The sequence below is a fragment of the Arachis hypogaea genome, chromosome 6, assembly GCF_003086295.3.
Source record: "Arachis hypogaea cultivar Tifrunner chromosome 6, arahy.Tifrunner.gnm2.J5K5, whole genome shotgun sequence".
In the NCBI taxonomy this organism is placed as follows: Eukaryota; Viridiplantae; Streptophyta; class Magnoliopsida; order Fabales; family Fabaceae; genus Arachis; species Arachis hypogaea.
In genome coordinates, this window is record NC_092041.1 from 2,889,091 (window position 1) to 2,910,763 (window position 21,673).

General features: G+C 34.7%; 5 protein-coding genes across 5 annotated transcripts; 2 read left to right on the top strand and 3 right to left on the bottom strand.

Annotated features, from left to right (window-relative positions):
• Positions 1–1,989: 1,989 nt before the first annotated feature.
• LOC112695344 (basic endochitinase) lies at positions 1,990–3,317 on the top strand. The gene is made up of 2 exons (XM_025747657.3): positions 1,990–2,554; positions 2,696–3,317. The coding sequence occupies exons 1-2, from the start codon at positions 2,005–2,007 to the stop codon at positions 3,082–3,084; spliced, it is 939 nt and encodes a 312-aa protein (XP_025603442.1). The 5' UTR covers positions 1,990–2,004; the 3' UTR covers positions 3,085–3,317.
• LOC112695345 (protein ABIL1) lies at positions 3,254–6,894 on the bottom strand. The gene is made up of 9 exons (XM_025747658.3): positions 6,351–6,894; positions 6,152–6,234; positions 5,462–5,612; positions 5,279–5,378; positions 5,067–5,159; positions 4,888–4,975; positions 4,742–4,794; positions 4,524–4,630; positions 3,254–3,838 (listed from the first exon to the last, which is right to left on the bottom strand). The coding sequence occupies exons 1-9, from the start codon at positions 6,429–6,431 to the stop codon at positions 3,680–3,682; spliced, it is 915 nt and encodes a 304-aa protein (XP_025603443.1). The 5' UTR covers positions 6,432–6,894; the 3' UTR covers positions 3,254–3,679.
• A 320-nt stretch (positions 6,895–7,214) lies between these two features.
• LOC112695348 (uncharacterized) lies at positions 7,215–9,092 on the top strand. Its single transcript, XM_025747660.3, has 2 exons — positions 7,215–8,007; positions 8,385–9,092. The coding sequence occupies exons 1-2, from the start codon at positions 7,664–7,666 to the stop codon at positions 8,788–8,790; spliced, it is 750 nt and encodes a 249-aa protein (XP_025603445.1). The 5' UTR covers positions 7,215–7,663; the 3' UTR covers positions 8,791–9,092.
• A 259-nt stretch (positions 9,093–9,351) lies between these two features.
• Positions 9,352–10,251, bottom strand: LOC112695347 (hevamine-A-like). Its single transcript, XM_025747659.2, has one exon. The coding sequence runs from the start codon at positions 10,240–10,242 to the stop codon at positions 9,352–9,354; it is 891 nt and encodes a 296-aa protein (XP_025603444.1). The 5' UTR covers positions 10,243–10,251.
• Positions 10,252–10,760: 509 nt separating this feature from the next.
• On the bottom strand, positions 10,761–11,899 carry LOC112695349 (germin-like protein subfamily 1 member 7). The gene is made up of 2 exons (XM_025747661.3): positions 11,575–11,899; positions 10,761–11,474 (listed from the first exon to the last, which is right to left on the bottom strand). The coding sequence occupies exons 1-2, from the start codon at positions 11,690–11,692 to the stop codon at positions 10,939–10,941; spliced, it is 654 nt and encodes a 217-aa protein (XP_025603446.1). The 5' UTR covers positions 11,693–11,899; the 3' UTR covers positions 10,761–10,938.
• Between the last annotated feature and the right edge of the window lie 9,774 nt (positions 11,900–21,673).

Below are 21,673 nucleotides of genomic sequence, written 5' to 3' on the forward strand. Positions count from 1 at the left end.
GAACTCATATGTTCTTCACAAAAAAAGAAGAAGAAGAGAGAAAGAGAACAACGCGAAGAAACTGGGAACAAAAACTCAAAATTGTAGTATCTCACATCACAAAATAGAAGCAACGGATTAATTTTGAGTTAACCAACATGATCTCACTAATGAAGCTATTATTCACTGCCACCAAAAATAGCCTTGAGCTTCTTCACTTCAGAAAGATCAAGTAACGTAGTCTTGGTGATCAAATCAGAATTCAAGTTGCTACCAAACAACGCAACATCAAGAACAGACATAATCACCATTCATATATAACAGAAGCCTCATCATTCTCCTCTTCACCTTCCTCACCCCACCACCACCCCACTATCATCATCAATACCAGAACCCACCACCATCCCACCTCAGAAAATCATAACTCAGAATAATCAACAAATTCACTTTGAACAATAATCAACAAATTCAGCAACAACAATATTCCAAATTTAAGCCAAATCACAGAAAATTAAATTATAGATATTCCATAACAAATTTCACTAAAAATTTAGAAATTCTACAACAAAAATAAAATTCAAAGAAGAAGAAGACGAAGAAGAAGAAGAAGAAGAGGGCGGTGAGGGCGAAGAGGAGGAACAGTGGCAGATCACAGGCGGCAGGACGGCGGTGCGGTAGTACGACGGGGCGACGGTATAGCGGTGCGGCGGTGCGGCTTCCCTTCCCTCCCCCTCCCCCTACCCCTCCTCAACGGCGGCCCTGGCGGTGGTGACGCTTCCCTCGGTGGCTCACTCCCTCTCTCGCGCTGTCTCTCTTCTCGGCTCAACTTTGATTCGCGACGGCACTCTCTCTCCCTTTGATGGCGACGATGACAAGCAAGGCAGCTGGGCATGGCGGCGGTGGCGCTGGACACGGCCTCCCTATCTTCCCTTCTCAGCTCTCCGTCACTCTCTCTCTTAAACCCTCACCGTTTCTTTCTTTCTTTCTTTTTGTTTCCTGAAGCCGTTTCTCTCTTTCCTTTCTTTCTTATTTATTTTATTTTATAAGTATATTTATTTTATTTTATAATTTTTTTAACGAGGGATAATTTGGTAATAAAAAAATAAAATTGATAAAAAATATGATTTTAAAGTGTTTTTGAACATTGATGATGATTTTAATAAGAAAAAAAAGTCGGTGACGATTTTGATTTTCGCCCCTTACCTTAGGGACGATTTTAGTACTTAACCCTAATTATTATGAACTGATGCCTTGAAATAAACAAAATTGTGATTAAAATGAATAATAACGAATAATGAGAAGAGATAAGTTAATCCTAACTCACCACTTCCTCTCCTCTTCCTAATTAACAAACTTGGTTATTAATCTTTTCCCTTAATTAATATGTGTAATTGATGCATCAACTAACTTGTTATAATAACATAACTTTGAGTGGATTTATTCATATTCACGGACGTTGTCTGATGTGGGGTGCATGGCTGCGCTGCTCCTGTTCCAAGCCATATGTAGCGGAATATATAGTCAATTAGGTCTTCACCAAACACAACATTATATGTATTAGCCTCCCTGGTTCCTTCTGGGTTCACGACTTAGAATAGAAGACATTTTTTTGTCTTTTTTATTTATTTAAGAATCTACGTACCAAACTTTTGAAAATATATATTCAATAATGGTTCGAAAAATGTCTTATATTATATAGTGATGTATAAGTTTAATTTTACTATCACCCGCGAGTTATGGACTGTTGCCGTATCATTATTAATATCTTATTGGTACACATATCATCATTAATCAGTAATCAATATTACATTTTCAAGAGGTGTTTTTTCACATGTTGATGTAGCTAAGCTAGTTAGATGTTAGTAGCACATCTATCTATATAAACCATATATAAGTACATTTATCATCTTTAATAATAATGCAACTCGTATTAACTTTGTCTTTAGTCACGTCCTGGCATCTGCCGACACATAATAATTGAGCTAATTAAGCTAGGGAATGAAGTAATCTATAAATTAGTTAACGATGGTGTTGGACATCAACTATTGCCACATAATGGGAAGTAATGAAGCACCTAACATTTCAAATTCAATTATATTGGTGTTAGTAGCTTTGGTCTCCGTTACAAATGGCGGAGACATAGTAGTTTATTGGGGCCAAGACGGTAGAGAAGGTTCACTAAGTGCCACATGCAACTCTGGACTGTACAAAACTGTCAACATAGCATTCCTTTCTGCATTTGGAGGTGGCACTCAACCGCAGCTAAACCTAGCAAACCATTGCAACCCCGCATCAAATGGCTGCCTGAGTTTGAACAAAGACATTAAGAACTGCCAGGCAAGAGGCATCCAGGTCTTGCTCTCCATCGGAGGCGGAGCCCCTGGATACTCCTTGTCCTCCTCCAAGGACGCTACAAACTTAGCAAACTACATCTGGAATAACTTTCTGGGTGGAAAATCCAACTCTAGACCTTTTGGTAATGTTGTGCTGGATGGTGTCGATTTTGACATTGAACTTGGTGGTGGTGCATCCTTCTATATCGTGCTGGCTAAAACACTCTCCAATCTCAGCAAAGGTATATCATATATTGCGTGGATGTATAGTCATCATATGAGTTAACTATACTTTCTCAATATATAGAAACTGATTTAATAATACTTTGTTATTCAAGCAATAGATATATAAGATAATTACATTGTATCGTGCACCATGATAGGTGGACAGAAAGTTTACCTAAGCGCTGCACCACAGTGTCCCTTCCCGGATAAGCAGCTGAATGGGGCATTGTCAACGGGGCTATTTGACTATGTTTGGATACAGTTTTACAACAATGGTCCTTGTGAGTTTGATGCCAATAATCCCAGAAAGTTCCAGAGGTCGTGGAACCAGTGGACCACATCCATAAGGGCAGGGAAGTTGTATGTTGGGTTTCCCGCGTCACCATCGCAGTCGGCGGCGGGTAGTGGCTATGTGCCACCACAGGTGCTCATGAATCGAGTCTTGCCTTTTGTTAAGAAATCAAGCATTTATGGAGGAGTCATGCTATGGGACAGGTTCAATGATCTTCAAACAGGGTATAGCAGGAATATCAAGCCCAGTGTTTAATGTGTTCGTCTCAAATTCCCTTCAATCGATCTAATCTTACGAGAGGGGCGTTATTGTTATAATAGTTTGAATTACATGGTATAAGTCATGAAGCTAATAAACGTGTGTGTTTCAACTCCTATATATTTTCAAGAGCAGTATATATAGCCATATAGGTATACACACAAACTGAAGAAAAATTAAAATTAATTTCTTTCATTATTAATACATGTGTACTAAATGTATTGGTGGTACATGTATTGACACAATAGTGAAACAGCAGAAACATCCTGTTTCAGCGCTCTGTAGTTCACAATTCACATTTCACGAGTATATGTCTTGTTAATCTAGTTCTACACTAAACGTTATGTAAACTTAGCTAGCAGAACATTCTGACCATCGTTAACTTTTGGCTCACGGCTACTATACATGGTCATTATTCAAAGGGCATTAAGTAAAAGTAATTATAGGCATTTAGGAGAGGCATGGTTACAGCAAAAGACACTTGTGCATATGCTTATATTATAGAACTTCATTAACTCCTCTTTCATCCCAAAAAGAGAAAAGCAAAATCTATCCATGATATGGATAAGATTGCATTTTCCTTGAGAGGTATTTATGATATGGATCCAGTCTTCAATTTAGGCATCTTCTGCTTGACAAAGAAAGCGGATAGCACACTTTTGCTGCGATTGGGAACTTGGAGCGTCTCCGGCTGATTTCGAATGTCAAATGACCTGAAACCTGTCGTGGGTTTGGAACCCTCAAATGCATCCTGCAGATATAAACTATCACAACTTCATCATATAACTCCAATGCATCTCACAATATTTTCCTAGTCTAACAGAATTACATAAAATGGAAAAAAGAAGTTTCTTTTGTTTTTGCCACTAGAATAAATTATGCATCTCACTTTGATAAGTCATCCCACTAGTATGCTGGGATCATATCCATTTACAACATAAATATAATAAGAAGCAGAAAATGAATAAGAAGCAGAGATTTAGCATAACTATCCGTATGAGATATATGACCCATACAGCAGCTTTAAATGTATATGGCCATCACACCACCAACCTGCTTTTGCAGATAAAGTTCACAGCACGCAAAAGCCATGAAAATTGCCCTCAACTATCATTTTATTTCCAAAATTCTCACTTTTTGAACATATCATAAGTAACTTATCAACTGAAGCAATGACCTTAATCCCTAAAAGCCATAGAATGTCTTATCCTAGAAAAGTAAACAACTAAGGAACCTTAAACCATTAGTCAAGTATTAAACCATTAGTCAAGTACTCAGTTATCAATCCAAACTGCAGCACAAGATTTTTATCCTAGAGCTTATAAAACAACAATGCATGAAGATCAACAACTTCTAGAAAACACTCAAGAAAATAGCAAAACATGGTTCAAAGTACAGAAACAACATTTGCATTTCCTGAAGAATAATAACATTACCCTGCCCATGACACCTGTAGTCTGGATGGCTGTAGTATAATTAGGAATTCCATTTGGTAATTGAGTTTGTGCTGCAGAAGGTTTCGTCCGTGTACGCTCTTCATTATCTACATGTAATTCAGAATCATAAGGAGCTATTATTTCCACAGGACAGGAGAAAAAAAAATCAGATACCCTAATAAAGCGATCTATATAATATTCAGAGCTCCTAAGGATACCTAAGAGGTGAAAAACTCCAGATGTCTTGGCAGAAAAATTTGGGTCCTTCATGCTGCAAAAGCAGATGTGATAAAAGTGAAAACATGTAAGGAAACACTCTATAAACTAAGCAAAAGTAGCTGTCAACCATGGACAGCGGTCTTACTTTGCTGAAGCATGGGATGTCCGTCTTTTCAAGGTAGACTTAGTTTCTGATGCTAAATGCCATGAAAGGGTCTTTGCCACAGGGGTACCTACATACAATGGTACACCATCAGATGAATACTATGATTCCCACTTGCTATTAAACTTCATGAGGAGAGGGGGAAGGGTGGGGGACCACACCTGAAGATTGAAGACGATTTCTGGTTTGAATTTGATTTTGTCTTGCATCCATCTTGCTGCGTGGACTGAAATGTACCTTTTTATTGACATGATCTAGCTTACATTGTAATGAAGGGAAACAAAAAAAGAGAGAATCATAAGTAAAAGAAAAATTTAAAGATCTTCCGTGTGAACAATTACTTCTAGCAGAAAAGAAAAGTGGTAAATCCTACTCGGCAAAATATAGTGTTTATGGTGTCTAGGAATGAAAGCCAACAACTGCTGTTGCCGTAGACCTTCCTTGTCAGTGTAAATTTTGCATGTAACAAGTCTCTACACATAACCAAATAAATCACATAAATTCCAATTGAAAGTGGTTTAATTTGTTTGAACAAGATATCTAAAAAATGTGTTACCTGATTCAGAGTAGATATCTTCAAGTCCATGGTTGAGACATCCAATGTTTGCTGGTCAAGAAGGTCAGTTAACTTGTAAGCAACGGTTCCAAGATGATCAACGGCATTCACAAGGGCTCTTACAGCATAATCTTTCAAGTTATCAAGCACCCTGATGGATAAGTAAAATATGCCTCAGGATAAGTTCATGCAGTAGCTTAACTTGAAACAACCAACCCTACTGTCGCTACTAATACAGATTCACTCTATATCCAATTAAGGATGGCAGGATCCCATGATATCGACATTATTGAGTCAGACCAGTTTTAAACAATGTTCTTTACGTGTTCACTTGCAGAGCAATTCAAAGTTTGTTACTTTGTTATTAGACTTTTAGTGATCTTTTTATTGATTTTATTAATACTTGCATTTATTGATGCTAAATTCATAAAATGTTAGGCATAACAATTCACAACTTGGCGAAAACTAACTAGCAGAGTACTAATTGTTGCAGGTAACTAACCATTTGGAATAAAAATAAGTTGAAAACTCAGGTAAAGTCTACTTCAAATGAAATTGATAGCTAAAGCCTTTAGATGAAAATTTAGTCAAATCAGTCAAATTATCAACTTCACCTGAAATCCACTGCACCTGAGTTTCCACGTAAAAATAAACATAGTATTGATCAAATTAGCATACATAGATACTTACATTTGTTTGTGATCACTATTGAGATAAGACTTTTCACAGTATTCGGCAGCAGAATAAAGTTGCGGCCTCAGGTTCTTCAGTTCCTGAAATCACCATAATTATATTATGAGAGAGAGCGAAAATTATGACAGATAAGGACTCTCAATGGTGTGAAATAGAGAGAAAGATAGATCTGGTGAGGTATGAGGATGAGGATGACCTGCAAGGCGAAGACGAAGTTCTTGCTTCGCTCCATTGACACTTCGTCGAATGTGGTGGCCATCTGCTGCTCCATCACCATGATTATGATTATGCGTCCTAAGCTCAGCTCAAACAACTCATAAGAATACGATTATTTGATTGATGCGATGAAATTGAAATGAAGAAAGAATCTAAGTAAGGAAGAAGGAGTCAGTGAGTCACTCGCAAGGGAAGGAATATTAGCTTTCTTAGTTGTAACGACAGCGAGCATTTCATTGCAAAAAGACATCTCTGTCCCTTATTTAGATGGCGACTGCACTTCTGCTCTTGAGATTGACCCTTGTTTTACCTTTACACCCAATCTTCTCCCTTTTCTTACTCCTTACTTCAAATAATAATAATACCTCATGTAATTGAACGATATTGAAAATTGATCCATTGTGGCATTGTCCCAAGGAGAAGGACATGCACGCTACTAAACAATAGTATTTTCATTGGGATATATTTCCATGGTGTATAAAAGTCATTTTTCTTCTCAACTTGATAAGTTGAGAATCTTGAATAAATAATGATGCTATGGTATTATTTTAATTTAATCCAGCTAGAACAATCGCTTCATTTGTGAGTACAACTTTCATTAAGGTAAGGTGCACCCACCACTCGGTCTCTTTTTTTTTTTCCTTAGAATATGGGCTAAGATGGCCTAGGCCTAAAGCCCAAAATGATATTATTCTACTCCGGTAACAAAAAAAAACATGTGACTGATTGCATTATTAGTTATTACCCGTAAAATATTCAATTATTTCTAATAAAATTCTTGTAAAAGGCTAATTAAATTAAAACCTATAAATTTAAAGGGGGAAAATGTATTTGAGAAGAAGATAGGAAAATCCGTAAAAAAAGAACAAAAAAAAAAAGAGACAGCATAGGCCCCAAAAGAATCTAAGCTATCCTCAGTCATCACCAGTAATTATTCAGATGATGTTCTTTTCTTGTTATGTCTATCCCGTTGTCTTTGTCTCTGTCGTTATCTCGGCGCTCTGATAAAACGAGGGGAGAAAAGGTAAAATCATAATCCAACCAATCACATATTTTCCCTCTTGATTTACTTTGATAATTCCGATTATCCACAACCTCACAAGCATCAAAGATAACACAAACACAATCTTATTCGCGCCAATAATGTTCACGTCCCTCCTTCATCGATTCTCCCCACACTATAATTTCCCCACAGAAATTCAAATAAAAATAATGACATTTTCTCGCTTAATTTTCGTTTGAACTCATTGTCTCCGCTGGGGAAAAAAAAAATCATTCTAAGCTTTGTCGTCCATGACCATGGCACTCGTTATCCATTCCTCTGAAATGTTCATTGCCCCAAAATTTCCGTGTAATCCGAATCCAAACCCTATCAAATTCCACAGCTTTAAGCCCGTGGCAGTTGGGTCAAGTGCAAGAGGATTAAAAGCTTTTTGTCAAGTGAAGGATTGTGCGGTTTTGGAATTGGAACAGAATTTGAGGTTGTACGGTGAGTTCTCGGGTGCTGTGAAGTTGGGGAGGAAAGAAGAAGAGGAGGAAAAGCAGAAGTACTACGTGAATATGGGATATGCCATCCGAACTCTGAGGGAAGATTTTCCCCAAATCTTCTTCAAGGAACCTAGCTTCGATGTCTACAGGTGATTTCCCTTTAGCTTTTGCTCTCTGATTTTGCATTTTATAGTGGTTGGTTTTATGGAAGGTAAGATTTGTATTGACCGGAAAGATAGCCAGTTAGTTGTGCTTTCTAATTCTAGAAAGTTCAGTTTGTTATTTCTGTTAAACTCGTAAACTCTGCTCTGATTCAATTATTGAAAGTTGATCATTTATTGAAATTCTCTCCTAACATTGCATTGAAACATATCACGTCTTTGTTAGTTGGATTATCATCTGCAAATATCTCGCTCTAGAAGTTTCATATTGCTTGAAGATGTAGTCTTGATAACATTTGTAACTAATCAGTTATCATTACGTGATCTTTGATATGTTATGCTAAATTTGGCATGACTTCTTGCAGGGATGATATTGTATTTAAAGATCCTTTGAATACCTTTGTTGGCATCCAGAAATACAAATCGCTGTTGTGGGCATTACGATTTCATGGCAGAATATTTTTCCGAGCTTTGTCGATTGACGTAACAAGTGTGTGGCAGCCTGTTGAGAGTGTGATCATGGTTCGGTGGAGTGTTCACGGGATTCTGCGAATTCCATGGGAGAGTCGTGGTAGGTTTGATGGGACCTCTGAGTACAAACTTGACAGGAAAGGCAAGATTTATGAGCACCGGGTTGACAACATTGCTCCAAATACACCTCATCATAAATTTGGAGTGCTAAGAGTGGAAGAATTGATTCAATCTATTGGCTGCCCCTCCACCCCAAAACCAACCTATTTTGAAACATCGTCATCTACAAATAGAACTTGATGTTGCTCAAGTTCTTCAGTTTTGGTGTAATGGTGTAGACTGATGTTTATGTAAATATAGAGATAGATAAGCTAAGATTTGTCTTTTGCAGTATCTGGATACATGGTGTGCTCAAGTCTATTGGCTCCACGACAGGATGTTTGTTGGATGCTGTAATTAGTAGAGTTAGAAAAGCCTTGTATAGTAGTAAGTTTGTAAAATGCTATTGCAGGATCTCCCCTCTTGTATCTATAGATTCGATAAGCAAATTTTGTAGCTGTGTTAGCAGTTAAGTTTATTAAATATGTGAATGATTAGGAAAATATTTTGTGCCAATTAGGTTTTAGATAATCTAATATTCATTTTACAAGTGCGATTTGCTGCTTAATTTAACTGTTATTTTGTACTTACCGGCATATGCAAGGTTATGTGTTGAAAACAACTGCTACTATATTCAATACAAATATATGCACAAACATACATATCAACATACGTGCCTCCAAAAACAGAAATCTAATATGTTAACAGAGAGGTGCATCATGGATTCAAATCTAACATAACCATAATAAGTATTTAAGAATTCTAGACTTGGCCATTTATGGATGAACTATATCCAGTTTGATCGTCGTAGTACTTGGACCACAACATGACACCCCCATACTTTGTGGCACCCTTAATTACCGGAAGTACTTCTGATGTCAGGTTACTTGGCGAAATGAAGCCTCCTCCAGCTGCCTGTGGTGCTGCTGGGAGGCCTAAGAATATTTTAGTGGCAGGTACTTGTGTAGTCCATTGCTTCCATGCATTCTCAAGATTGGCAATGCCTCCAGAAGAGTACTGACATGGAGGATTTTTGTAGAATTGAACCCAAACATAGTCGAAAAGACCGGTCTGAAGGGCATTTCCAAGCCATGCATCAGGGAAAGGACATTGAGGTGCTGCAGTCAAGTAAACCTTCTTGCCTTTGTTGTTGTATCCTGAAAGATACCTTGCAAGCTCATCCCAATGTTGGTTTGTTCCTCCTTCAATGTCAAAGTCAATGCCATCCAAAACAGCCTCGCCTAGTGGACGTGTCGATGACTGTCCTCCCAAGAAGTTATTCCAAAGGAAAGTGGCAAGTTGCCTAGCATCCTCTGTTGATGCAAGGGTGTAGCCTCCAGGTCCTCCTCCAATTGAAAGCATAACTCTGATGCCTTTGGCTTGACACTGCTTTATGTCGGCGCTTAAATTCGTGCAGCCATTGTTGCTGTATGGATCACAATGGCCTGCAAGGTTTAGCCTGGGAATTCGTCCATTGCCGAAACTGTAAAGAAAAGCAATGTTCACATACTCATAGTTTCCTGTGGCACAAGTTTCTGCCAAGGTACCTTCATTTCCATTCTGACCCCAATAAATGGAAATTCCCCCAGCATCAGATCCCACTGTTAGGATGAATATCACCATTGAGAAAATTGGTATATAAGTTGTTGCCATGGTACGTGGTTTGATTGCTCTCTTTTGAAGTGTTAAAGCTTGTTTTAGATAGTAGTGCAATGCTACTTGTCTACGTTAATGTTATGCTTATATAGCTTAAATTTTCCAATTTGCTTTGACACTAACAATGTTTGGTTATGCAAATAATGAGCGTGCCTTAATGCTGTGGAATTGTAAATTTTGTTTCACACGATTGTTTGAGTCTTAACAAAGTAAAATCAGCTAGAACATTGCCTTGTCTATTGTTTGGTTGTTTTACTTTACAACGTACGCCATAGGGAGGGCCTGAAGTAGATAAATTTTCGGTAATAGAACTTGCCTTATTTAACATTTATTAATTATTGTAACAATTAATAATTAAAATCAAGAGAAATCACGTATATATCTATTTAATATGCAATGATGGATGAGTAATTTATTGTGTTTCGGCTTCATAGAGAGTGCTATGTTAACGCTCTTGATTAATTAACTAAAACATTAACAAGATATAGCATTAATAATAATAACTCTTCACTAACTAAACTCAAAACATTAATTTATTGAAGCAAAAGTTAAATCAAATACAACAAATTTGGTATACATGACGCTCGTGCGTTTTATTTATTATTATATATGAATTGCCTGAGCTAAAACAATATATCGTACAAATAGAATGAAATGATGGTGCTTCACTTTATCAAATTAGTTATTATCGTATCAGAACTGTTTTTCAAGGTAGTTAATTACTTTTTTATCCACTTGAAAAGCTTTAGTCAAAACTTCAGGAGAAATAGGTGGAGTCGATCCAAAAACAGCATTTGCAATTGTGATAACACCTGGATTCTGACTGCTAAGTCCAGAAATAGCAACAGCGTTGCCATAACCGACGTTGAATTGGAAATGAATGAGACCAATTGGGAACACAAACACATCACCCTTGTTGAGCACTTTAGTAAAAAGACGGTTGGTGTTGTTTTGATTGGAAGTGACAAATCCAACAAAGAGAGTGCCTTCAAGAACAGTCAAAATCTCTGTGGCTCGAGGGTGAGTGTGAGGAGGGATTAAACCCTTAGGTGCAAAATCTAGGCGAGCAAGTGATATGCCGAGTGTGTTAAGTCCGGGTAATTCGTTAACACTGACAGGAGTCACGTTTGAGCCAAGTTTGTTGTCAACATTCCCAGGATCTACATGTTTGAAGAAATCTTCAGCTACTACAACTTTAGGATCTCTGCAAATGTTTCCATTCACAAATACTGCAAAATAAAAAATTAAGAAGAATTAATTATAACGATGCTTAAGCTTAACCATATACATTGAAAGGAGCTTGATACTTGAGTATGTAATGATATATACCAGCATTTTGGGTGTCATTGAGAGCCACACAGAAATCTTGCAGTGGACTGGGATCATAGGCTGATGCAAAAGAGGATGCCAAAGCCAACAAACCAACAAGGAAGTAGATTGCTTTCATTTTGTGCCTCTTGATATACCTTTAAATTGATGCTATGTGTGTAATTGCTAATCTCTTATGAATGATGCTATGTATGTAATTGCTTAATTAGTTGTGGTGAGACTTGATGAATTTGTTGAATGGGAACCTTGCTATTTAAAGGGAGGAGTCATTGAATTGGCCTGCAAATTAACGTTGTTGCATCTAATAATTGCTGAACCATTCTATACCAACTATGTATGTGCTTGTTCAAAGAATATATTAAACTTGTCACGTTAGCTCCAAAAAAAAATGAACAATTGATCAATTATTTTTCAAATTGATTGTCTTAGGACTTGGTCTCAGTTATTGAGACTTGGTAGCTGAAATTTACAATACCTTTTAGAACAAGTAAATACATCATATTATATTTCTTGGTTGCCTCTCTTCCAAGTTTATCTATTATTTGACCAAACATGTAGTTTATACTATTTATATATTATAATATGAAAATTTCCTAGAGCAGCAGTTGGGGGAAAAGGGATATAGTCATCATAAGGAAAAGAAAGAGACCATTTCAGATTCACACATGATGTCCCCAAATTGGAACAAATGGCAATCCAAAATTGTGAACTGATTTGTTGCTTTTTTTACTAATTTGACAGTAAAATATTATCCCCATAATATTGTGTGAGCTCGCTTAGGGCCTTATTAATTCCTTCTGGAGAAAGATATTCGTATTATTTTAACTACAAGTTGTGGCCTCAGCTATACACACGGTTATAAAATTTTTTTATTTAAATTATTTAAATATAATATTTATGAAAATATATAATTTGTAGTGTATTTACTTATATACACAATATTTCATATCCCAGATACAGTATTTAAAAATTAGTTAAAGCCACATTTCGGGGACATTGCACCGAAAATATGATACATAAAGTTAAAAAACGGCAAATCGTGTATCGGAAATATGCTCAAAAGTCAATTTTGGGCACAGTATCTAGAATATATGTATTATTGTAACAATTTAATTATAATGTTAAGTACTCGTATGATTAATTAAATATCCGATTTGAAAAAAAATAACGATTTAAATTTTTTAATTAAAAAATATAATTAAAATTTTAAAATTATCTAAAATATGTGTAAAACTTTATTATACATCGATATAATATTTTGTACAATGTTTAGTTGGTTTGATTTTAATTTAAATTAACGATTTAATTTAATCAAATAAAAATAAATTAACGATTATTTATGAGCACTGCTAAATTAATTTTAAAAATTGACATTAATAGATTAAGCTATGCGCGTATAAAAAAGTTGGCTATATTCTATAAGCATTACTTAATTTAATAATGCGACCTTTTATATTGGTATGGTAAAAAGCATACCTACATTATAAAATTAATCTAATAATATCACACAATAATATTAAAAAGGTAACAATTTTATTAAAAATAATATTTTTTAATTATCAAATATTCATCCAATATTTTATATTTATAGTCAATTATTTTATTAAAATTAATGTGGCAGTACTCATACGAATATAATAATACAAGTATATTTATGTTTATTGGATTAAATTAAATTATTAATTTAAATTAAATATTTTATAATTTAAAATTATTTGAATAAAATTAAATGAAATAAAAAATAAAAATCAAACTAACTTAACACTGTCTAAAATATTATATCAACGTATAAAAAGTTTTTGCACATATTTTAAATAATTTTAAATTGTTAATTTTTTAATTAACTATATATAATTAATTATATAAATACAATAATATAAATACATAATATTATAGTTAATTTGTTACAATAATACATGTATCTCGAATATTGTGCTTAGAATATGTTTATGAGTATATCTCTGGTATGCAGTACCCGATTTGCCATTTTGTAGCATCCTGGTTGCACTCAAAATGTGCTTTTAACTTTATGTATCAACAGTGTATTTGAGATGTTCCTTTAACTAGTTTTTAGATATTGTACTCGGAATATGAGATGTTGTGCATGTAGGTAAAGAATAAAGCTCTACATTTAAACAAAATACTTAACTAAGTATAACCAAGTTATTATAACAACTTTTTAAATTATGCGCTTTTTTTTCCTTCTCGTTTTCCTTTTCCGTTTTCTTCTCCTTCTCCTTCACTATTCTCTGTTTTCTTTTTCTCCTCCTTATCCTTCTTCTTTTTTTTCTTCTTCCAAATTCGCACACGCAGGTTCTTCAATGTTGTATCTTCTTCGTTATCGTCATCACCAATAATACCAACATTTTGCGAACATCTTTATTAGTTCTGCTTTTTTTACTGTCATTATTAAATAATTTCGGTTCATTTCTTAATTTATTTTGGTTCATTTGTGTGTTAATTGATGTTCACTTGATGCTGCTAATAAGTATTGACCAAATTTTTTATTCTTTAAATAATTTCGGTTTATTTCTTAGTTTAATTGAGATTTATTTGGATGCACAAATGAATTCAATGTGTTTTTGTTAATGATTGAGTCTGTTTTTAGCAAAAAAGAATGAAATTATTTATTATTACTTTATTCAATTGTTATAGATTTTATTCTATTCCATTCAATTTGTCTTAAAAGTCATTCTAACCATTGGGACAAATTATTCATCAACAACACACCTGGACTGTAAATGAACTAAAAATATTATTAAAGCAAAACCATTATTGTATAATACCAAATGAACCGAACATTTGTCCATTATATAAATTCGAATTCAGAAATACCTGCATCTAGAATAAATCAAAAATATTATCATAGCGAAACCACTGTATAATACTAAATGAACCGAATAATATCCATTATATAAAATATTGGTGTTGTTGGTGATTACAACAACGAAAGAGAAGAAGAACCTACGTGCACGAATTTAAAAGAAAGAGGAAGAGGAAGAGGAGGAGGAGAAATAGAAGAAGAAGACGAGGACTAAGAAATTGCGTTATTAAAACGCGCGTATGATACATGCTGGTGTGATAAAAGTGGTTTTTATTAAGTTTAGGCCAATTTGATTAGACTTAAATACAAAATGCTTAAATATGTAGTTAGGCTGATAGATAAATACACTACAAATTACATATTTTCATAAATATTATATTTAAATAATATATATTAAAAAATACCCATGATTATAATAACCAACCTTACAACCACAATAATTTTGTCCTTTTTTTTATTGCAAAGACAAAATTCCCCAGTCTTCCTTTTTTATAAGTTTTTTTTTTGTTTATAAAAAACAGGACTAAAATCCAAAAAAATTACACATAAATAATTCTAGAAAAAGAAGTATCAATGACGTCTACCATAAAATAAAAAAGAAATAGCAAAAGGTAAACTAAAAAAAAATGGCATCCTAACTGCAAATTATGACCTTGTGCCGCTAGTCGATCAACACAAGCATTTGTTTTTTTTAATTTATGATAAAATTTTCAAGCGATAAACCTGTGACATCTAGAATGAATCGCAGCAACAAAAAATTTAGCAAAATGAAAATTAGCAGTATTTCTCACACATAATTTCATAGCAACTTTTGAATCTACCTCGATACTTAAGTTAAGAATACTAAGGTTGATAGCCAAATCCAATCCAACAAAAATTTTTCCATAATTCAACTTGAGTAAAAGAGCAAGTACCTAAATTAATACTTAAACATGCCAAAAACTTACCATCATGATCCCTTATGATACCACAGCAAGCCACAGTTCCTTCTTTTATGACCGAGCCATCATTAATTAATGTGAAGAATAGCGAGGCAGAGGACATACATCTGATTTGTTTCTCAAAAAAGGAACCAATTCTATTATTGGTTCGAAAAAAAAGTTCGGATTGTGTAAAATAGTAGTCTTTAGCTAGATGGAGAGTTGTCCAACAAATAGAATCTTCTTGCATAGAGTGGTCAACCTCAAAGATAAACTTGTTCCGCTGAAACCAGAGGATATTCATTGTGCAAATGAAGATCAAGGGTCAAGGGACACCTTGGTGGTAGGATTGAGCTGATAGATTTTTCAGGAGCCATGGATAAAGAGGCTTACTGAAAAAAGTATCCATACTCAATGAATTATCTATGCTTTTCCATGTCTCATGTGCGACTTTACAATCTCGGAGGACATGTAGCACAGATTTAGGATAAAGACCACAAATACAGCAAAGATCATCTGGTGTCATTCTTCTTTGAAAACAAAGCTCATTTGTGAAAAGAGCATTGTTTGTTACTAGCCAACAAGATGCACGAAGTTGCTATGAAGCTTGCTATTTCTAGACCTTTGTGAAAAGCATAGCTATAGAGTGTAACCAAGCAACTTGGTCCTCTCCCATACCACTCTCCGATGGTTTAATTGCAGTCAAGATAGGAACCCAATCTTCATCTAGAAAATTACCAAGGAGATTAAAATTTCAGCTTGAGCCAGACACATATTCTAGCACCTTTGTTCTCCATCTTATTTTCTATAAGAAATTTAGGGACAAGATCAGCTAGTCTCTACACACTAGGTATCCAATGATTAGTCCACATGTTCACCTGCACCCAATCTCCAAATGAGATTTTGCCCAAAAGTTTTCCAAACCTAGTAGATATATTTTTATATATTAGAACAAGATTAAGGCTTGTTAATGATCAAAGTTTGATTACTTCCACATCTATATTTGCTCTGTAGGACTTGTACCCATAGAATATCCGAATGGTGAATTATCTTCCAAGCTAGTTTCATCATGTGAGCATTATTAAGAGCTCTGGCCGGTCTTAAACCTAGTCCTCCCTGCATCTTTAGTAGACAAATTTTTTTCAAATAAGGAGACGAGGCTTCTTACCATCAGAAATTTATCCCCATATGAAATGTCTACAAATGCCATCAATTTTGTCACAAACACTCAGCAAAATTTTAATTGTTTGCATTAAATCATGGATGGTAGCTAGCACGGATTGCCTGCAAGAGAAAGATTTCGAGCCTTCCAGGAGCTAATTCGGCTGGCCATTTTATCCAGAATAAATTGGAAATCTTCTTTCTTTGTCCGTAATGACACATCATCTTAAGCGATTTTTAGAGTTCTTTTTCATTAATTTTCTTAGATTTTACTCAAATTTCTTATGTTTCTAATAAAATTATATAAATAATGAAATATTTGGAGTTAGAAAAGTGTTGTTGTGTTTTTAGGAGTTTATAGCTCAAAATAAGCAAGAATTAAAGCTTTTATTACAAGAAAGACAAAACTACAGCAAAAACGTGGCTTAAGGAACAAAAGCGTGTTGTAAGGAAAAATGAAAAATGGAGCCAAAGCACCTAAGGACACATGCCTGACGGCCAAGAGCACACGCTCGACGGCCATGCTACACACCTGGTGGCCCTCTTTCCTTGCTTTCATCCGCCGGGCGTCCCCCAAGTTTCCAAGATATACACGCTCGGCGTGTGTGCTCCTTAAAGGTGTATGTTTGGGCTTACGCCCAATGATTGTCTCTAATGCAAGATCGGACGTAAAGACAATTCCAACACTAAGAGGTAACAATTAAGGCTCAATCTTACTTATTCACATCATTAAAAATCTTAATCACATCCAAAACATTTAAGATTCTAGAAGTTTAGTTATTGATTCTTTCCAGAAACATAAGAGATTTTGTTATTAGGATTTGATTTGAATTATTGTTTTTTATTTGAAATTGAAGTCAGTAATTAGTTATCTTATCTTTTTCTCCGAAAGATGAGATTAGGATAATTTGAAGTTAAATTCTATAATTAAAATATAAATAAGTGAACATTGTTCACAGAAAGGAGACATTTCGTCCTTCGATACAGTCTTCTTTTTGTTTTTCTTTCATTCCATGGGTAACTAATCTTCTCTCAAAGGGTTAGGAGCTTTGTTTATGTTTTCTATGGAGTATTAATCTAAGTTTATTTTATTCTAAAGTCTTTCATTGATCTATTTCATGATTGAGTTATTCGTTTTTCATTCGAATTAGTAGCATGAGAAGGTACCCTGATTTCTTTTTGAATTCTTCTTTCATAATTGGAAAATTCGATATTTGGATTAAAGTTTAAAAACTCTTTCACTTGACTCTTTGAATTTGGCTAGCGATAGTGGTTCAATCAATGTGCGACATATGCATGATTTTCAATCACTTTGATTTTGAATAAGTGATATATAATTCAGATTAGAACATTTTTTGAAAATTATGTTTTGTTCTAAGGTTTAACTGGACAGAACTAACTTGAATATGTGACATATAATTCGACCTAAGGACTACTTTTAATTCTTATTAGAAACTAAATAAGTTTTTGTGCTTAAACTCTTTAATTAATTAATTGACAACTATTGATCAAAGAGAAACTGAGAAATCAAGGAATTAGAAATCAGCTACTAAAGATTTGTCGTAAAAGATCTTTGCATATTTCAAAATAAGTAAATAAGGTTTGGTTTTTCTAAGAGCATAAATATCTCCGAAGCCCTTGATTTTTACTATCATTGTCTTCTCTCAATCAACATCTAAATTCACTATCTCTCAAGTACTCAAGATTCCAAGTAAGATACAAGTTTTGCCCTCATCAATCTAGGTTATTTTAATCTAATTAGGTATTTAATCTAACATTTGCTTGCTCAATCCATTAATCCTCGTGGTAACGATATCTACTTACTGTGGTATTACTTGAACGATTTGGTGCACTTGCCAGTATCTATGAGTTTTAATTTTTGCTCATCAAATTTTTAGCACAGTTGCCGAGAATTAATTGAGATTAACAACATATATCTGATTAAATTCTAACTTAGATCTTGTTTATTCTATTTACTTTTGTTTCACTTTCAGTTCTTTATTTTCTTTTCTTCTATTCTACATTCTTTTTTTTTCTTTTCTTCTCTTTTACTTTTTTTTACATTCTTTTAGTTCTTTATCTTGTCAAAATTATTTCTTTCTCCTCTTTATTCCACAAGGTACGTTTGATCTTTTTTTATTGTTGTCTTGCATGCAAAAAGAAGATCACACACCTCCTCTCCAATATGATCCTAAGATATAGTTAACTCTGATTTGATTGAAAAAGAAAGCAAGAGCCAAAGAAGAAGAAGAAGAAGAAGAGAAAATGGCAGACGAGCAAAACAATGCAAGGAGGACTCTTGGAGACTACAACACACCCACCCTTAAAGCTGTGGAGACAGCATAGCAAGGCCCATGGTTCAAGAAAATAATTTTGAACTAAAGCCTTTACTCATCCAATTGGTATAGAGGGACCAATTTAGAGGTAGCCCTCAAGAGAACCAAAATATTCACATAGAAATTTGGTCATTACATACTTCATCCGCCTCAGCTTCGACAATAGGTTTAACCGCCTCAGCATCGACAATAGGTTCATCGCCATTGGGTTTGGCCTTCTTTATATCTTGTCGAACCAAATTTTTTTTTGGACGAACTTCTTACCCGCCACCGCCGCACGTCCGCTCATGTGGAGAGAAAGAGAGCAGACCCTCGATTGCTTGCACTAATTTGATTATTCGCTGCACCAAAGAGAAAGCCCTAGCAGAGCCGTAATAGGAAATCACTAGTCTTGTTCCTTTTAAGAACTTCTGTTATAAAAAAAAAATCAAAGTTTTAAAAACCAATTTATCTTTCACTTAAATAATCTTATTGATTTGGTTTTTATGTGAAATTTGACGTGTTGATGCAGGAGCATATATCTTTACGTTTGTATCGTTAATTAAAGTAATATAGTTTAGCATATATTGTTATATTGTGTTATAAGTTAGTCCCATATTTTCCAATTTATGAAGGTTTTTCTCTCCTACTAGTATAAATATACATATGTACCCCTTTTATTATTCTTCTTCGTCTGAAGATTTGTCCACACGAAAAGCACGATACAACACGACTCACAAAGCTAAAAGACTTAGGAATTGATATTCCTGAGTTTGAAGGGAGACTCCAACCTGATGATTTCATCAACTGGCTTTGCACAGGGGAAAGAGTGTTCGATTTAAAAGACATTCTAGACGACAAGCGCATGAAGCTTTTAGCAATCAAGTTGAAGAAGCATGCGTCAGTATGGTGGGAGAATCTCAAGCGTTAGCGAGAAAAAGAAGAAAGAAGAAAGATCAAGACATGGGATAAAATGCGTCGTGAGCTCAAGCACAAGTTCCTTCCTGAACATTACAGGCAAGACACCTTCGTCAAATTTCATAATTTGAGACAAAAATAATTATATGTAGAAGAATATAGAATAGACTTTAAAGAGTTTCTTATGAAGTGTGACATTCAAGAGCTTGAAGAACAAAAAATTACTCGTTATCTTGGAGGACTGAATATAGAAATTTCTGATATCATTCAACTACAACCATATTGGATCTTGGATGACGTCGTTAGGCTGTCATTAAAGATTGAAAAGCAAAGAACACAAAGAAGCAACGCTCAGTCACCGAAAGACAAAGAAATCATCCTTGATATTCAACAAGAAATGAAGACAGGATCTTTTAAAAGCAACAAGGAGTGTGGATCATCAGGTAAGAAATGCTTCAAATGTCAAGATTTTGAGCATATTATTGCTGATTGTCCAAACAGAAGGGTTATTACTCTTGTCGAGAAAAGGGTTAACAAATAACCAATCCAGGAACAAGAGGAGGAAGGTGAGGTTGCTTATGCTATTGAAGAAGTTCCAGCCAATTGTGGAGAAGTTTTAGTAATTCGTCGAAGCCTGAATACTGCAAGGATAATAGAAGATGAGAGTTGGCGACGCCACAACATCTTTCACACAAGATATATTGTTGAAGAGAAAGTTTGCAAGGTCGTCATAAATAGCGAAAGTTGTGAGAATGTTGTTTTAAATTATATGGTAGACAAATTGAAGCTTCCAACCGAGTTACATTCTCATCCTTACAAGTTGCATTGGTTAAAAAAGGAGAATGAAGTTAAAGTAACAAAGCGATGTTGTGTTCAATTTTTCTATGGGAAGCAAATGCAAGGATAAAGTATGGTGTGACGTCATCCCGATGGATGCGTGTCACTTACTGTTAGGACGTCCTTGGCAATATGATCGTCGAGCTATTCATGATGGTTTCAAAAATACATACTCTTTTATCAATGATAGCAAGAAGATCGTATTAACTCCGTTACAACATATAGATAGTCAAAAGAATTAAGTTGAGCTGTACCTTTTCACATCTTTCAAGACCAAATGCACTCACCAATGGAATCTTTCGCCAATACAAGATGAGCCTTTTTCAACTCAGGGAGGATATGCAAGAGCTCTTTCCAACCCAGGAAGAATGATGCAGGAACATATATCTTTACGTTTGTGTCATTAATTAGAGCAGCCTAGTTTAGCATATATTGTTATATTGTATTAAGAGTTACTCTCACATTGTCCAAGTCATGAAGGTTTTCTGCCCTACTAGTATAAATATGCATATATACCCCTTTTGTTTATGAAGTTGAATTGATTGAATTATATATTTAAATAAATTGTGTGCTTATTTTCTTTTAGGCTCTTTTAGAGTAAAAGGTGCATCGTTGCCTTAGCCAATCAAGATGGATTCTTGGTTATTTTCATCATAATGGGGTTGTTAACTCCACCAAGACATAATGGGATTGTTAACTCCATCAAGATTAATGACTCAAACGACGTCTCAGCGTCATGTGTAATGTTTATTGGTTATGTGGGTAGTCCCCAATAAAAATTGGACATTTGTTAAAAAAAAAAACAAATTAATAATAAATTAAATTTAAATAAATACATTTTTTAATTCTTATTAGTAAAACATGAATTAGAACATGATACTGAGACATGTGATCCCTTTGCCATACATTTTTAATTCTTATCAGAACATGATGCTGCACGTACTGCTGTGCCTCTTTTATTCCTCGGATCGCTGATTAGGTTTGAGTCAGTGACTTGGCTTCCTCAAGCTGAACTGTCATGGTTAAGACAGCAGCATTTTGAGTAAGGATGATGAACCAATTCATTTTGCTTCAGCTTGAAATCGTGAAATTATGTCACAATCCCCGTAACAGACAACAGATCA

Bases quoted from the DNA above. Each gene is read 5' to 3' on its own strand.
- LOC112695344 (XM_025747657.3), top strand. From the start codon at position 2,005: ATGGTGTTGGACATCAACTATTGCCACATAATGGGAAGTAATGAAGCA. The intron at 2,555-2,695 runs GTATATCATATA...GCACCATGATAG, and splicing joins ACTCTCCAATCTCAGCAAAG to GTGGACAGAAAGTTTACCTA.
- LOC112695345 (XM_025747658.3), bottom strand. From the start codon at position 6,431: ATGGTGATGGAGCAGCAGATGGCCACCACATTCGACGAAGTGTCAATG. The intron at 4,976-5,066 runs GTGTGGTCCCCC...CATTGTATGTAG, and splicing joins AAATCGTCTTCAATCTTCAG to GTACCCCTGTGGCAAAGACC. The intron at 3,839-4,523 runs GTAATGTTATTA...TTATATCTGCAG, and splicing joins CTACAGGTGTCATGGGCAGG to GATGCATTTGAGGGTTCCAA.
- LOC112695348 (XM_025747660.3), top strand. From the start codon at position 7,664: ATGACCATGGCACTCGTTATCCATTCCTCTGAAATGTTCATTGCCCCA. The intron at 8,008-8,384 runs GTGATTTCCCTT...GACTTCTTGCAG, and splicing joins CCTAGCTTCGATGTCTACAG to GGATGATATTGTATTTAAAG.
- LOC112695347 (XM_025747659.2), bottom strand. From the start codon at position 10,242: ATGGCAACAACTTATATACCAATTTTCTCAATGGTGATATTCATCCTA.
- LOC112695349 (XM_025747661.3), bottom strand. From the start codon at position 11,692: ATGAAAGCAATCTACTTCCTTGTTGGTTTGTTGGCTTTGGCATCCTCT. The intron at 11,475-11,574 runs GTATATATCATT...TTTATTTTGCAG, and splicing joins CAATGACACCCAAAATGCTG to TATTTGTGAATGGAAACATT.